The sequence below is a fragment of the Phoenix dactylifera genome, chromosome 2, assembly GCF_051530095.1.
Source record: "Phoenix dactylifera cultivar Ajwa chromosome 2, Ajwa_hap1_PhDact_Kaust_v1.1, whole genome shotgun sequence".
In the NCBI taxonomy this organism is placed as follows: Eukaryota; Viridiplantae; Streptophyta; class Magnoliopsida; order Arecales; family Arecaceae; genus Phoenix; species Phoenix dactylifera.
The window spans coordinates 2097681-2113169 of NC_143191.1; the positions used below are offsets into that span (position 1 = coordinate 2097681).

General features: G+C 36.7%; 1 protein-coding gene and 1 long non-coding RNA gene across 16 annotated transcripts; one reads left to right on the forward strand and one right to left on the reverse strand.

Annotated features, from left to right (window-relative positions):
- The first annotated feature begins 135 nt into the window (after positions 1-135).
- LOC113463556 (uncharacterized) lies at positions 136-4103 on the forward strand. Its single transcript, XR_003387976.4, has 2 exons — positions 136-336; positions 3607-4103. It is a non-coding gene; the product is annotated as an uncharacterized LOC113463556 (long non-coding RNA).
- Positions 4104-4353: 250 nt separating this feature from the next.
- Positions 4354-6427, reverse strand: LOC103719483 (transcription repressor MYB5-like). Of its 15 annotated transcripts, XR_015974898.2 has the most exons (5): positions 6249-6413; positions 5455-5566; positions 5326-5358; positions 5008-5237; positions 4354-4733 (listed from the first exon to the last, which is right to left on the reverse strand). XR_015974898.2 is itself a non-coding variant. In XM_026809389.4 (3 exons), exons 1-3 carry the CDS (start codon positions 6283-6285, stop codon positions 4541-4543), a joined length of 402 nt encoding a protein of 133 aa, XP_026665190.1. In that variant the 5' UTR covers positions 6286-6410; the 3' UTR covers positions 4354-4540. The 15 variants fall into 15 exon arrangements, 4 of the variants coding, with proteins under 4 accessions (XP_026665190.1, XP_008806970.1, XP_088571042.1 ...); XR_015974894.2 differs by having other exon boundaries at positions 4354-5237; positions 6189-6427; XR_015974889.2 differs by having other exon boundaries at positions 4354-5237; positions 6249-6411.
- Between the last annotated feature and the right edge of the window lie 9062 nt (positions 6428-15489).

Genomic DNA, 15489 nt, shown 5'->3' on the forward strand with positions numbered 1-15489 from the left:
TCAAAATGCAATCCGTTTCCTCTGTCTTCCTCTCCTCTTCTTTGAAGGTGGCTGTGAGAGGAACCAAACAATAAAGAAGACCATCCTCGGAGCCATTATGATCCAAGAGGATAGTGTGACGCTCAGCCTCCTTGGGCCGGCCTGTTGGCCCGGCCCGACGCCTAATGAAAGCCCGAAGGCCTGTCAGGATTTGAAACAGGGCAGTGCTCTGGTAGATCTTCTTCACCGGTAGATCTCATAGCCGCTGCCCTTCTTTTCTTTCCTTTCTTCATTGCCGACTGCATAAGCTTCTTGTGCTCGCCGGAAAATGCCACAATTTCCTCACCGGAAGCACAAGTAAGAGTCTTAATCTTCTTCTCCTTTATTTTCTTGTTCGCTAATCTCACCTTCAGCTGAGTTTTTATTGAAAAAATTCAAGAATATGAGGCTCTATTTTTAGATCCGATAGACCCCTGTTTTCCCATCCGAAAAGCCCTTTTTTTGGCCTCCTCCGCTGTTGGCGCTTGTCGCCGAAGATAGGGACTTGTACCCAACCGGAGATCATGAAGGAAGAGAGAGAGGGGCTCAAACCCCTGTTTTGAGCCCTTTATTCCTTTTCTTTTCGTCATCGGCCGCCCTGTTACCGTCGTTGGTTGCCCGTTTGTCGCCAGTCTTTCGGCTGTTGAACCCCACAGCTACCTGGTCGTGGCCCTCTTCTTCTTCCTCCTCTTCCTCTCTCTTCTTCTTCTTCATCCTCACTTTCCTCTTCTTATTTTTCTACATTGTTTCGCTCCCTTCGCCCTCTTTCTCGCTCCAAGCAAGACCCAGAGATCTTAGTTCAAGCCTTGACTTTTTTTTTTTTTTTTTCTCGGATCCAAGTTGGCCCCAAAATGAAAGGTAGGGTGACCCATTACCTCGTTCCTTGCCAGATCTATTTAGAATTCGTCACCATTGATCTTTGTTGAGTTGCTTACATCATGTCTGATCCTGATTGATTGAGTTCATCTTATCTAGATCGATTTATGCGGTTAGGTACTACCCCCTGATCGATCTTATCTTTCATTCATCTTGGGCATGAGACTCTACCTCCAATAGTATCTTAATTTTTAACTTTGTTTGGCTTTTAAAATAATGATAAAATTAATTGTATTTTAATGGGCGAACCTGCCCCGCCTAACTGAAGTGGGATTTTAAAGCGAGAAGAGGTAAGTAACTGATGAGGTCGAGGGTATCCCCCGACCTCAGAGCTCAGTCTATATCGGATGTAGGCAAAAGAACGGCTATGTCCCCCGCAAGATATTGTCCGCTCTGGAAAGGGGTTTCATAGTCACTTCTGCCCCGAAACGGTTTTGCCCCACAAAAGGCGCCTCGCAAGGGAAAGAGTTTCCTCCTCCATTTATGGCATAGACCTTTCCACTACCTAGCTGATGTGGGACTAAGTTCAAGACCCTTTATTCCCACAATATAGCCCCCCTAGCGGGAAGGTCTGTGCCGGGGTCAAGGGCTCTCAACAAAAGCACCATTGATGAGGTTGAGGGTATCCCTCGACCTCAGAGCTCAGTCCATACCAGATGTAGGCAGAAGAACGGCTGCGTTCCTTGCAAGGTATTGTCTGCTCTAGGGAGGGGTTTCATAGTCTCTTCCGTCCCGAGACGGTTTTGCCCCACAAAAGGCGCCTCACAAGGGAAATAGTTTCCTTCTCCATTTAAAGCACAGACCTTTTCGCTACCTAGCCAATGTGGGACTAAGTTCGAGACCCTTTATTCCCACAACAATAACCTAATGCTTCAAAGTGTGTTTTCCAATTTTTAGTAAGCTGATAATTAGGCCCTATTAGGCAGATCTTTTGGTGGGCCAGAAAGCACTTTCTGACTCTCCAAAAGTACTTTTGCATTGAATAGGGGTATTTGGTAAAAAAATCGGAAAGCTATTTTAATTTTGCCATAAAACTAAAACAGCTTCTTGGAAAAAAAAGGCACTTTTAGCACGTGTCGAAGAGCTTTTTTGATTTATATTTCTTTTTAAATTAAAATACTTATGATAAAATATTATAATTATAGAAAATATCTCTTTATATTATAGACATTTGTAGGAGTCCCAACAAAGAAAACAAGGAACACTAATTGGCCTGGGCTTTTTCGTGATCAAGGTATTCCTTTTTCTCCATTTATTTATCCATTATTTTATTTTTTATTTGAGAAAAAATTAGTTTTGTTCTCCATTTTTTTGAAAACAATCCATAATGGAGTCTCGTCATCGTCCCTATCTTCCATCGATCTCTCGTTCTCTCCTTTCAAAGCTCTCTCTTCATCTTCTTTTTTCCCTTTTTCTCCTCATCCTCCATCACCCACTCTCTTCCTCTCTATCTCTCTCTATTTCTCTAAATGCCGACCTCTCAGCGTGGACCGCGGCATCGCGGTCCACCTCTCAGTGTGGTTGGCATTAGAGAAATAGACAAAGGGATAAAGAGGGAGAGACTAGGTGATGGAGAAGTGCAGCATTGTGGTCCACCTCTTAGTGTGGTCGGCATAAGAGAAATAGACAGAGGGATAGAGAGGAAGAGACTAAGTGTGGAGAACCACGACATCACGGTCCACCTCTAAGCGTGGACCACGGCATCGCGGTCCACCCATTCTCTGTTTATCTCCCGATTGATCTCACAGTCCATGGTACACCGCGAGATCAATCTTGTTACAGAGCGAGGATCCTGCGTAGAAAAGCTGTTTTGATTTATAAATTTTATTTTTTTGACCAAAATACCCATAATAAAATATTATAATTATAGAAAATGTCTCTATATATTATAGAAATCTACAAAAATCTCAACAAAGAAAACAAGAAACACTAATCGACCTTGGCTTTCCTGTGATCAGCCACATCGGCATACATAACATCATATGGAAGCTACATATTATGGCGATATATATGTTTTCTCTTTTATTTGGCAGTCTTGCAGTTATATTTTTCTTTTCTGATCCTTTAGAAAAAACCTAGGAAGTTTCATTTCATCTATCCCTAGCTTTTTTTTTAAAGGTTGGAGCTACTAAAATTGGCATCTGATTAGACTATTTCTGTATCAAATTACCATATGGAGACCAAATAACAAGAGAACTCCTTTTCTTTCCCTCAACTATTTTGGTATTGCAGGCTTATTGCATCTTTGAGAGATAGCTATCTAATAAAGTAAAATTATGTTTGAAGAATTTAAGAGAGAGAGGAGGTGCAGGAATTAGTTAACGACTTTCTAAAATAACTCTAAATTCTTTTTTTTTGGGTACATGGACGCTAAATGGATGCCAAGTGGCCAATTACTTTTTTAAAAAATAATTAAGAAGAGTCCTACTCAAATTCTGTAAAATATTTGTAAAATAACTCTTAACTCTCTTTTTTTAAAAAAAAAGAAGCTGTAAGTTCTTTTTTTTTTTTTTGAGTACATGGATGCTAAAATATTTTTCTTTTGTGATCCATTAGAGAAAAACTCAAGAAGTTTCATTTCATCTATTCCTAGCTTTTTGTTAAAACGTTGGACCTATGGAAATTAGTATCTAATTAGACTATTTCTGCATCAAATTTCCATATGGAGACAAAATAACAAGACAATTCCCTTTTTTTTTTCTGGTATTGCAGGCTTCTTGCATCTTCGAGAGTTAGCTATCTAATAAGAAAAATTTTGTTTGAACAATTTATGAGAGAGAGAGAGAGAGAGAAGAAAAACACACTCACACACGCACACACACAAAAAAAAGAGCAACCTTCTTTCTACCTTTCTGATGGCCTTCTAAGTTTCATGCTGGAGCTCCTCTATTGCCCAGAGTTCCAACGGTAGAAATTTGGAGCTCACTTATGGAGGGATAACATATGGACAAGAGACGATAACAAAACACTCTCCACTTTTGGTGGATCATATGATTCATACCGGCCATATGACCACGTAGATGACTCACGGAATTTCTGGTCCAAGATAAGCACAAAGTTATGATTTTTTTTTTAATAGCTCAGATCTGTCAAGCTTTTACTCCCTGTTTAATAAATCAAAACAATACCAGTGGTGTTAGCAGGTGAGATAAAGGAGTATCATATTGATGAGAGTTCTCATAATTTAAGTCTTTTGGATGCTTCAGTAATATACATCATGTTATTTTGCTATCTGATCCATATTTGTTGTCGCAAGAACTACCTATGCAGCTGTTCTTATCAAGATTCGCCATTTCGGTATAGAACTTCATACCAGTGCTATACTAGCACCGTGTCAGTACGGTATGGTATGAATTTTTTTCGGCGTATCGAACGTCGGTACGCAATCTATACCGAATACTAATAAGATATGGTCCACTCTATACTACGATTCATACTGATACAGCAAACCATAGAACATACTCCAAAGTTCAACATCTAAAGAAGCATAAATGGCAAACGTTGCATACCAAATAGCAATAAAGGTGGGTTAACTGATGACTTATACAAGACATGGTTGGCGTTACGAAGTTTTCTAAGAACAAGCGGTTCTTGACATGCGATGGATTTATTTGTCCGAATACCAGGAGTGAAGGAGCCTTGCATTTCAAGATCCAGTTTGTGATGGTTTCCCACCTTCTACTGGTTCATCCATGGTGAACTTAAAGGATGGACTTAATCTTGCACAGACAGGCTTATGGATCTTGTCCTCCCCAAGTTCTCTCCTCTCCTTCGTTCCCCAGTATCTCTCCACTTCTTCTGCTGTTCTGTCAGGTAGTCTTTTAGCAATCAGCTCCCACCTGACATTAAAAGGAAAAACAATGAATAAACATTTGAAGAACAGTGGAGAAATGATACGAGGTCCATGGGCATCAGTTTTCCAGGTTAAGCTAGCTTTCGTTAATTTTAATTTTTTTTTTGTGCGTGTGTGTGTGTGTGTGAATTGGAGGAAGTAAGACACTTGCCCCAAATTTTATTCAGAAAAGAGCACTATGTACAAGAAAGTAGAAGGGAGATAACCATCAAAATAAGACGAGGATCAGGTATTGAAAAACAACAAACACCAATACAAACATCAAGGTGGCCTCATGGGCAGAAGTGAAGCTGTCCACAAGTTTTGGTGCAAGTCAATCATCTTCTTGGGTCTTAAATATTCCCAGCTTTGGTACGTATGGAGAGTCTTCTGCAAAACATAGTAAATAGTGCCTTTTCTCTTGAGAAAAGTTCTTGTATTCCTTTCCTTCCAGATTTCCCAACATAAGGCAGCAATCAACTGATCTCACAAATATTAATATTGTGGTTCCCTGCAAAAGCTAGCAATTTTTACACTTATCCAATTGAAAGGGAAAAAAAGGAAAGCTCCTGATCTCATATATCTGTATGAGTCGTCACCTATGATTGCCTTTTGTTTGCGCTGGATACATACTTCACAATAAAAAAAGGACTTGTGATTACTTTATGCAGAACCGAGTTCACTTTTTTTTTTTTTTTTTAACTTGAAAGGTTTAAGGTTCTAGTTACCTCTCTCCTAGCAGGTGGTGGAGCCTGCTTATGAGGTCTTCTTCCTCTGGTGTCATGCTAGGCCACTGCTTCTCCCCCCCATGGTTTGCAGAGTCCAGCTCCTGCATTTCTCCTGCTATGCCATGAACCAAAAGTGCACCACAAGTTTATGAAGCTTATTTTGCGTTCTTTCTGTCAGCAAGAGAAGGAGGAGAAGACACCAGCTGAAGTTTTCATGGCATGTTGCTGGCCATCCAATCCAATAGATTTGTATGCTTTAGAAAATGAAATATCAGAATAGCCATGAAAATTTTTTTGCTGAGCATCTGAGAATAAAACTGGAATAAAAACAGAAGCGAACTATAAGTTGGAAATGCTAAATTTTAACGGAGGGGCGGCATGAAGATGGAAAGGCCGAAGAGAGTCATATAAACTTCATGCTAGAGAAAGCACGAATCTATGAAATACTGCTATTGCTTCAAAGTGGTATAATAATATCCGAGCCGAGAAGAGCAACCAAGTTCTAAAAGGAGAACTGAACATGAGTGACGGAGGAAGTAGAAACCTCCTCCTACTTTCCCAATTGTTAATGATGCAATAATGCTTTTCAAATGATTGATGTTTTTTCAGGTGCTTTCTCAATTAATGCTTTGAATCTAAACAGTAACATTCTAAACTGATGATGGTTTAAGCATATGTGGATGAGGAAGGAGGAAAGATTCAACTGAAGTGCAGATAAAAATACAGAATACCACCATATGTGCAGTGGACAAAAGAGCAGAGACCAACAATTTTGATTCCCCAGCATGCGTTACCTTGTGCTCTGCTGATATTGAGGTTCCCTGCTTCCATCCTCTCTCTCTGGTTTCTGAACTCCAATGTGATTGTGTGGTGGATGGAATATTTAGCAAACACCGCGGAGATTGGTCCCCGCTACCCGCCGTTGGCTTTTTTACACTTCCAAGGGCTCGTTTGGCGTTTGGTTGGCAGAAAAAGAAAAAAAAAAAGAAAAAAAAAAGCCCAATATAAAAGTACATAAATTTTTATGTTTGATCAAAGTTTTAAAAAAACGAAAATAAAATTTTAATATTTTATAAAAAAATCATGAAAAATATGAAAAATTATTCTTAAGCTACCAAAACTTATGAATAATATAATAAATATATCAACTAAATATAAATTATTTTGGAATGCATTCCATCAAACATATCAAAAAAATCATTTCAGGCATCATATAAAAAAAAAAAATTTACAAAAATAATTTGATTAAAAAAGAAATTTCTGCGAACCAAACTAAGTGCTTAGCTGGAACTATCTTCAGTATAGCTCCAATTACAGAATTATGTTGCACCTTTGTAATGTTTCATGACTTGTTTGGTGGTAACATTATATAAGTTGGCATTATTTCTCGTGAATGGCATGCAGAATTGTCTTTCGATTTTGTTTTAATATGTATGTGATTAATGATAATTTCATAATATGGGAACTCTGATTAAAAGCATTGGGGCATTTATCAATGGTAATATTGACTCCTCTCTGAAGGTTTGGATTTTCTGAAGGCCACCAGCCATCGTCCCCAAGAAGAGTACGGCGGATGCGGGTCCCACAAAAAAGGCGGTAGGACCGGTCTTATCAACATCACTGTCACCTCACCAGGTGTCCTGCAATTGCGTTAAGGGCATGAAGACAAAGATCGTTGTCAGATTTTCTGTAGCTTTTTCTGGCGGAACAGCTGTGTCCGAGACCGAGAGGCACCCAAAAAAAGGTATATAGGGTGGATTTTATATTTTATTATATTTTTTTTCAAAATAAAAAAAATCTAAAAGTTAAAGACTATTTCTATTTTATCATTTGACATGATACCGAGAGTGGTCCAACGTGATGGCCCCACCCACGGCACCTCCTGAAAATAACGGGTCCAATAAGTCGGCTAATTTTAACCCCATGTAACCAAATTGGGCAGCCTTTAGGTCTTACTTTACCTTTTTTTTTTTTTTTTTTTTTGTGGGCGTATCCATATTAAAATTATATAAATTATTCATTACAATAAAAAAAAGTTATCAGCTCTGTGATTACCACCACCCACCCCCCCCCCCCCCCCCCCCAAATTTCTTGCTCATTTTCACAACGTACTTTTTACTGAATTATATTGTTAGATAATATATTTCAAGTAAATTAATTATTTACAAAATTAGTATATATTTATAAACAAATTAGTAGATAGTACCGGATCATGTGATACACACTTAGCAAATTAGTCATCTAATAATCCAATACTGAGTATCTCCGAATAAATTGATATATAATTTTTGGAACATCATATTCATTGGTACATACTATATGGTTAGGTAATATACATTGATTGACTTTTGGATATATATTCCAAGTCTTTTTGAAACAAACTCAGCAGTGATCCAATATATACCTCTTGATGAATTAATAGACCATTTTTAAAACATGCTTTTATCACTACACACTATCAAGAGTGGCCCAATGCATTTGGGGGCTTAAGACGAACTCACTAAGATATGTCTTTTTTCTTTTTGCTTTGTCTTTGAGGCCTTTCGTGAAGTGGGCTGCCCTAAAGTGAACTCACTAAGAGGGGCCTTTTTTCTTTATGTTTTGTCTTTGAGGCCTTGCCTGCGGTGGGCCATCTTTGGGTCGGAGCCTTAGACGACCGCCTCAGTCGCCTAAGAGTTGGGCCATGTACACTAAATAATCAGATGATACACATTAAGCAAATTAGTCATCTAACAAGCTAATAAACCAATACACACCACTAAGTAAATTGATATATAGTTTTCTAGTTGTCTAATTTGTTAAGTGTGTATCGCTTGTTTGTGTATTATATACTGGTGAACACCATGTTCTGCAAATTGTATATCGATTTACTTAGAGATGTGTATTAACTTGCTAAATAATCAATTTGTTTGATGTGTATCATCTAGTTATGTAGTATGTATTAATAAAAACATATTTTGAAAATGATGAAGAAAGAGGATGCTATTTATTTTTAATTATAGGAGTGACACGGCTCGATCAATAAGAAGATTTTTTGACTTTGAGGTTTCTACTTTAAAATGAGTATTAAAGTAAATATGGTAAAAGAGGAAGTTCGTCCTATATTTTTTTTTTCTAGCGCTTATCTCATAAGATTTTTGTCCGTTTAATAGTAAAAGCATTTGCCCCATCCATATCTATTTTGTAGATCATATATTACAATACCAAAAATATCTATAAAAAATTTGCAATCAATTTTGAAAGTAAGATAATTTCCCTACACATATTTGTTCATTCTAGTCCATTTTTTTTTTTTGTTTTTCTTGAATATAACAGGAAAGAAAAGGCAATACCAAATAAACCTAGTTTTTGGAGTAAATTATTTATACACATCTATGTTTAGCTCCATAAAATTTTGGACTTGCCTCACTTTTAACGTTTATATTTCCATAGCCTAGACTAACTCAGAACACAAGGTCCAAATTTTTTAAGCACTTCTTGAGGACATGCATTTTTTTTTTCTTAACAAAATTTTTAGCAAAGCTCAATCAACTTCATTAGGATAATAAAGCAAGGGCAAAATACAGGGTTGTGGACGTGCAACTTGATTTAAGAGCTTCCACATAACTATATACTTTATAAATTCGCAAGTCTTTTTACCTCAAACCCCCCTATTGTAAACTTAGAACATATGATCTTCATTCCCATCTGATGAATCTCATCAGTAAAAAGCATCTCACCCATGAGGAGACAGAATCCTTGCTTCGATCACATAGGGCTCACTATTACAGCTAGTCATGGGACTACCAAAACTGCATGCATGTTGTTTTAGTTGTCGGAACTCAGGTGCTGCACCTTATAAATTGTTACACTGCCCATCCATGTCACCAATTAATATTTCTTAATGTACTATCAGCCAAATTACTTGGGCACTAGGTCCAATATGAGTAGGATCACTTAGCCATGCTTCATAATTGAAAAAACGGGCGGCATATATGGAAGTACATGCCACTCAGCCAAAGAAAAATAATGAAGAGCAGACCAAGTGGATGCTTTAACTCGTAATGCTTGTCTCCATGTTGCCATCCATGATCCATAGGATAGGCCACTATTAGGTGGCAAATGAAGTGAGACGAGGTTATAGTGTTACCAGCCGAAAGTTGCATAAAAGCATTATAATTTCTCAACTTTTCAATTCTTATAATTGTTAGAAAAAAAAAATAATTTTCCACACGTGCTCGTGTGTCTTGGGTCGTGCCGGGTGCTCGGCCCGCGCGCGCTCGTGCGTCCCGAGTGCAGCCCATGTGCGCTCGCGAGTCCCGGGCGCGGCCCAAGCGCACCTCGCGGGCGCTCGCTTGCATGCGCTCACGGGCGCGTGCTAGCACCCTCCGCGGGCTGACCGAGTCCGCAGATTGCTTCTTGCTGCCTTTTTAGGCCAACGAGACTGGGCCCAGATGGGCTATAAAACCCCTCCCTTTCCTCCTCTCTTTGTGACCAAAAAAAGAAAAAAAAATTCTGGAAAAATTCTGAAAAAAAAATTGTTCTTTCTCCTTTTGGCCACTTTTTGATTTTTATTTTTGCGCCTTCATTCAGCGAAGTTCTATTTTTTTTTATTTCTTTCTTTATTAGATCTGCAAGTTCGTTTGAATTCGTATTGGCTTCTTCTGAGACGTACCAAAGAAGAAGCTTTGGGTCGTCGTATCTATGAGGAGGATTGCCAGAAGATCCGTACGTGGAGGCAAATACTTCTTTGGGATAGCGTCTATGCGCTTCGACCTGTCTTCATTCAGGTTATCTCTATTTATCTTTATTTCAAATTTAATATTAGTAGATATGTAACATTTACTTTTTATGATTTAAATTTGTTACATATTCTATAGAATAGATTTCTTTTGTGCTAAAATAGATTTTTTTTTTATGCTAAAGAATATATATATTATTCCTTTTAAGATTGTTCTATTAATTGTTATTATAGTTTTATTTACTTATTTAGGTGATATATTGCTAACAATAGAATTATATATATATATATTATTTCTTTTAAGATTGTTCGATTAATTGTTATTATAGTTTTATTTACTTATTTAGGTGATATATTGCTAACAATCCAAAGAAGTATTTGCTTTTGTTAGTAATATATATAATTTATTAAATTCTCTATTACATTTGTAACACATTAGATCTTAATTACAATAGTTGTTTTGTTAACACAAACTTAGTAATCAATTATTCTAATAAGATAATAATTTACTTAACCTCCAAGAGGTTTATCATACTCCTCAAGACGTAATTTTCAGATCCTATTCAAACGGAAATTCGAAAATTGGTTAATCTACAATAACTAATTTAAGTTTGCACTTTGGCTTTTCTAAAAGTTGAATTTGTGTGATATATAGTAATTATATCCACTAACTAATAGTGTCTAAGAAAGTTTGTCCAAAAAGCATACGTGCCCAAAAAAGGCTGGTACTCAAGTGAGCCTAGTGCTCCACCACCGATCTGGAGCTGATCTGGCTATTATCTTTTGGATATATTAACTCGACATCCAAAGTTCAATATAAATATTAGTGCAATCCTTTGACATAAACTTTTTTCCTTCATATAGGTTTCTGCCTCTTTTCTATATTTTATAATTTTGAACCTATAGCCTCTAACACTAGTGAGCACCTTAGTGCCGAACCTGAAAAATTTGATGGCTATAACTTTAGCAGGTGGCAGAACCAAATGCGGTTCTAGCTCACTACATTAGGCTTGATCTCAGCCATAGGTGAGAGCACTACTGAAGTTGATAATAGGTCTAAGCCAACTGCTTCACGACCTGCTACTCGCCGCAACCCAAATCCGAGTTCATCTTCCTCCCAGACTGAACCTTCTGCCTCCACCAGCACACCCTCTAGGACACCTGATGAGATTGACTATCATTGCGTCCATAGAATCCTAGGTGCTCTTTCTGAGAGGCTGTATGACATTTATTACACAGCCAAGAGTGCCAAAGAACTCTGAGACATCCTAGAAAGCAAATATGGTCTTGATGATGCTGGAATAAAGATGTTCAAGGCCTCCAACTTCAATAACTATAGGATGGTGGACTCAAAGCCTATGAATAACCAAATTCATAATTTTGAAATCCTGATCCACCAACTTAGGGCTAATGAAACCAATTTGAATGAATCATTTAAGGTAGCCTGTCTGATAGATAAACTACCTAATTTTTTGTCTGATTTTGCTAAGACTCTGAGTCATACCCAAGAAGGTCTCATCCTAACCCAAGTTTTGAACTCCATTAGAATTGAAGAGCAGCATAGGCTCATGAGCAAAACTTCTACTAGAAACAAAAATAATGTTTATAATATAGAGGCCCCACCTAAGAAAAATCAGAACCAACCCTTCCGTCATAACCAAAATAAGCATTTCAAAAAGAAACCCTACAACTCTAGAAACCCTAACCACCACTATAATGGAAAACCTATCCAATCCCAAGAGCAGAAGAAGAAGAAAGAGGAAGGTAGTAGTCGTTTCTATTTTGTGTGCGGCTGGACCAACTATTTGTCTCCCCAATGCTTCTATAAGAAGACTGCACCTCTTCAATCCAAGAAGAAAGGTCCAAACACAACCAGTGTTCAAGTCAATATGGTGACTTCCGATCCTGGCTCCTCTGAGACTGCTTTCAGATTTGTTTCCTTTACTTTTGAAATTAACATGATTTACAAGCACTTGATTGGTGGATTGATACCGGAGCTAGTATTCATATTTGTTCGGATCGCTGCTGGTTTTCTTCTTACCAAGTCTCAAGTGGAGGAGCTGTGATCATGACAAACAGCTCGGAGGCGCGTGTGCTAGGAATGGGATGTGTGGACTTAAAGCTTACTTCTAGAAAAGTCCTGTTCCCGCACGGCGTCCAACATATTCTGGTTGTTAGGAGAAATCTTATTAGTAGTTTCTTGTTTGTCCGATAAGGCTTTCGTCTTGTTTTTGAGTCTAATAAAGTTGTAATTTCTCATGGTGTGATATTTATTGGAAAAGGATTCCTTAGTGAAGGATTGTTTAAGTTGAATGTTATAGTTCCTTCAATGAATGAAAATCTTTTGATTATGAATATAGAACCTCCTTCTATTTGGCATAGTAGATTAGGTCATGCAAATTATAATTCAATTAAGCAACTTATGAACCTAAGTCTAATACCAAAAAGTGATCTTAAGAACCATTAGAAATGTGAAATTTGTGTATAAACCAAACTACCTAGGAAGCCTTTAAATTTGATAATAGGGATTCAGATCTATTAGAGTTGATCCATAGTGATGTTTGTGACTCTGGAAGAACTTCTAGGGAAGGTAACAGATACTTTGTGATCTTCATAGATGATCTATCCAAGTTCTGTTACATCTACTTAATTAAAACTAAGGATGAGGTGCTCAGCAAATTTAAGATTTTTAAGATCAAAGCTGAGAACCAACTGGAGAAGAAAATTAAAATTCTTAGATCAGATCGGAGAGGTGAATATACATATAGTGATATAACTCAATTTTGTGAAGATCATGAAATCATTCATGAAGTGATTGCTCTCTATTCTTCCCAATCAAATGGAGTAACATAAAGGAAGAATAGGACTTTAATGGATATGGTTAACTCCATGTTTATAAGCTCAAAAGTACCAGAGAATTTGTGGGGGGAAGCTATAGTTTAGCCTGCTATATCCTCAATTGGATTCCCTCTAAAAATAATGATCTTACTCCATATGAAGTTTGGAAATATAGAAAACCTAATCTTAGCTATTTGAAAGTGTGGGGTTGCTTGGCAAAAGTGAAAATACCTGATTTTAAAAGAAAGAAAATAGGACCTAAAATAGTGGATGCCATATTCATAGGATATGCAGCCAATCAATATTGCCAATAGATTTTTAGTGATTAATTCAGAAAAAAATGATATTAGTAACAACACTGTTATAGAAGCCAGAGATGCAATATATTTTGAGGAAACCTTTTCATTTAGGACTAGAGTAGATAATGGTATAGCTAGTAGCTTTAATAGAATAAGAACAAGAGAAATAGAAGTAGAAGTAGAACCTAGAAGGAGTAAGAGATCCAGGATAGAGAAAATTTTTGGAGATGACTTCTATATCTTTATTATAGAGGACTTTCCAACTACTTTTGAGGACACAATGAAATTCTTGGATTCACCTTTTTGGAGAGAAGCTGTGGACAATGAGATGCAATCAATTATCCAAAATTATACTTGGAAACTGACCGATGTTCCTTCTGGCTGTAAAACTATAGGGTGCAAATAGATCTTTAAGAAGAAACTTAGGTTTGATAGCTCTGTAGATAAATTTAAGGCTAGATTAGTTGCCAAAGGTATTACTCAGAGATCTGGGGTAGATTCTTTGATGTCTATACACCTGCAGCTAAGATTACTACTATTAGGGTCCTGGTAGCATTAACCTCTATCCATAGATTAGTGATTCAGCAGATGGATGTGAAAATAGCTTTTGTAAATGGAGACTTAAATGAAGAAATTTATATGGACCAGCCAAAGAAATTTATAATCCCGCGCTGGTGCCCTCCACGGGTTGACTGCGTCCGCGGATTGCCCCTTGCCACCTTTTTAGGCCAACGAGACGTTGGCTCAAGAGGGCTATAAAACCCCTCCCTTTCCTCCTCTCTTCGTGACGAAAGAAAAAGAAAAAAAAATTCTGAAAAAAAATTGCTCTTCCTCCTCTTAGCCACTTTTTTATTTTTATTTTTGCGCCTTCATTCAACGAAGTTCTATTTTCTTTTTATTTCTTTCTTTACTAGATCTGCAAGTTCAATCAGGTTCGTGTAAGCTTCTTCCGAGACGTACCGAAAAAGAAGCTTTGGGTCATCGTATCTCTAAGGAAGATTGCCGGCAAATACTTCTTTGGGACAGCGTCTACGCGCTGTGGGGGCAAATACTTCTTTAGGACAGCGTCTACACGCTTCGATCTGCCTTCATACAGGCTATCTCTATTTACCTTTATTTCAAATTTAATATTAGTAGATCTGTAACATTTACTCTTTATGATTTAAATTTATTACATGTTCTATAGAATATTTTTTTTTTGTGCTAAAATAAATTTCTTTTGATGCTAAAGAATATATATATATATTATTCCATTTAAGATTGTTCTATTAATTGTTATTATTATTTTATTTACTTATTTAGGTGATATATTGCTAACAATAGAAATATATATATATATATATATATATATATATATATATATATATATATATTATTCCTTTTAAGATTGTTTTATTAATTGTTATTATAATTTTATTTACTTATTTAGTTGATATATTGCTAACAATAATAACCTTAACTAATTATATTTCTCTTAAATATTTAACTTCTCTGTTTTAAATTTTCTAAATGTTCCTAACTTTGATGAACCCGAGGAGTTTAAGAGGGAAATTGCATGGCAAAACCCCGAGAAATAGACTGAAAGATGAACTTTATTTAGATTAAATTTTTCATGATTTCCATAGTTATACAAATAATATTTGTTACACGTCTGAAATCTAAATTTTTGGTGACTTCTTTTGGTATTAGTGAAACTTAAATTTGTCTACATTAAAATTCTAATGTATCACATAATTTAAATTATTCAAAGAGCCAATAAGAATCCATTAGAGTCTCGCATTGTGCCTTCTTTTTTAGGCTCCCTAGAGTCCATCAACCTTAGAAAACCTCGAATTAAATCACTTTTATATAACAATAGAATAACATAAATCTATATATCTGTAAGAGAGAGATTTCTTACTATCTTATCTGATGATTCATGTTAATTTTTAAAAAATTATTTCAATCTAAATCTTTAGTAGTAGTCATGAGTGGTCATACTAGTGGACATACTAGTGGTCACAGATTAGTTTCAACCTCTTCTGCAACCTCTTCTTGCAATTATCCCAGGGCTGTGTTTTGGGATAACGTTCCCGGATCAAAGATAGATGACTGTCTTCTGGATAACGTTCCCCGATCTTTTCAAACATTCTGCCATAAAAAAATTCTCATTGGTTGGAGAAAATACTAGCAATAGAA

Excerpts from the sequence above, each read along its gene's own strand:
- LOC103719483 (XM_026809389.4), bottom strand. The coding sequence starts at position 6,285 with ATGGAAGCAGGGAACCTCAATATCAGCAGAGCACAAGGTAACGCATGC. Across the intron at positions 5,567-6,188 it reads TTTTGTCCACTGCACATATG|GAGAAATGCAGGAGCTGGAC; the intron begins GTGGTATTCTGT and ends ATGGCATAGCAG. Across the intron at positions 4,734-5,454 it reads CACCACCTGCTAGGAGAGAG|GTGGGAGCTGATTGCTAAAA; the intron begins GTAACTAGAACC and ends TTTTAATGTCAG.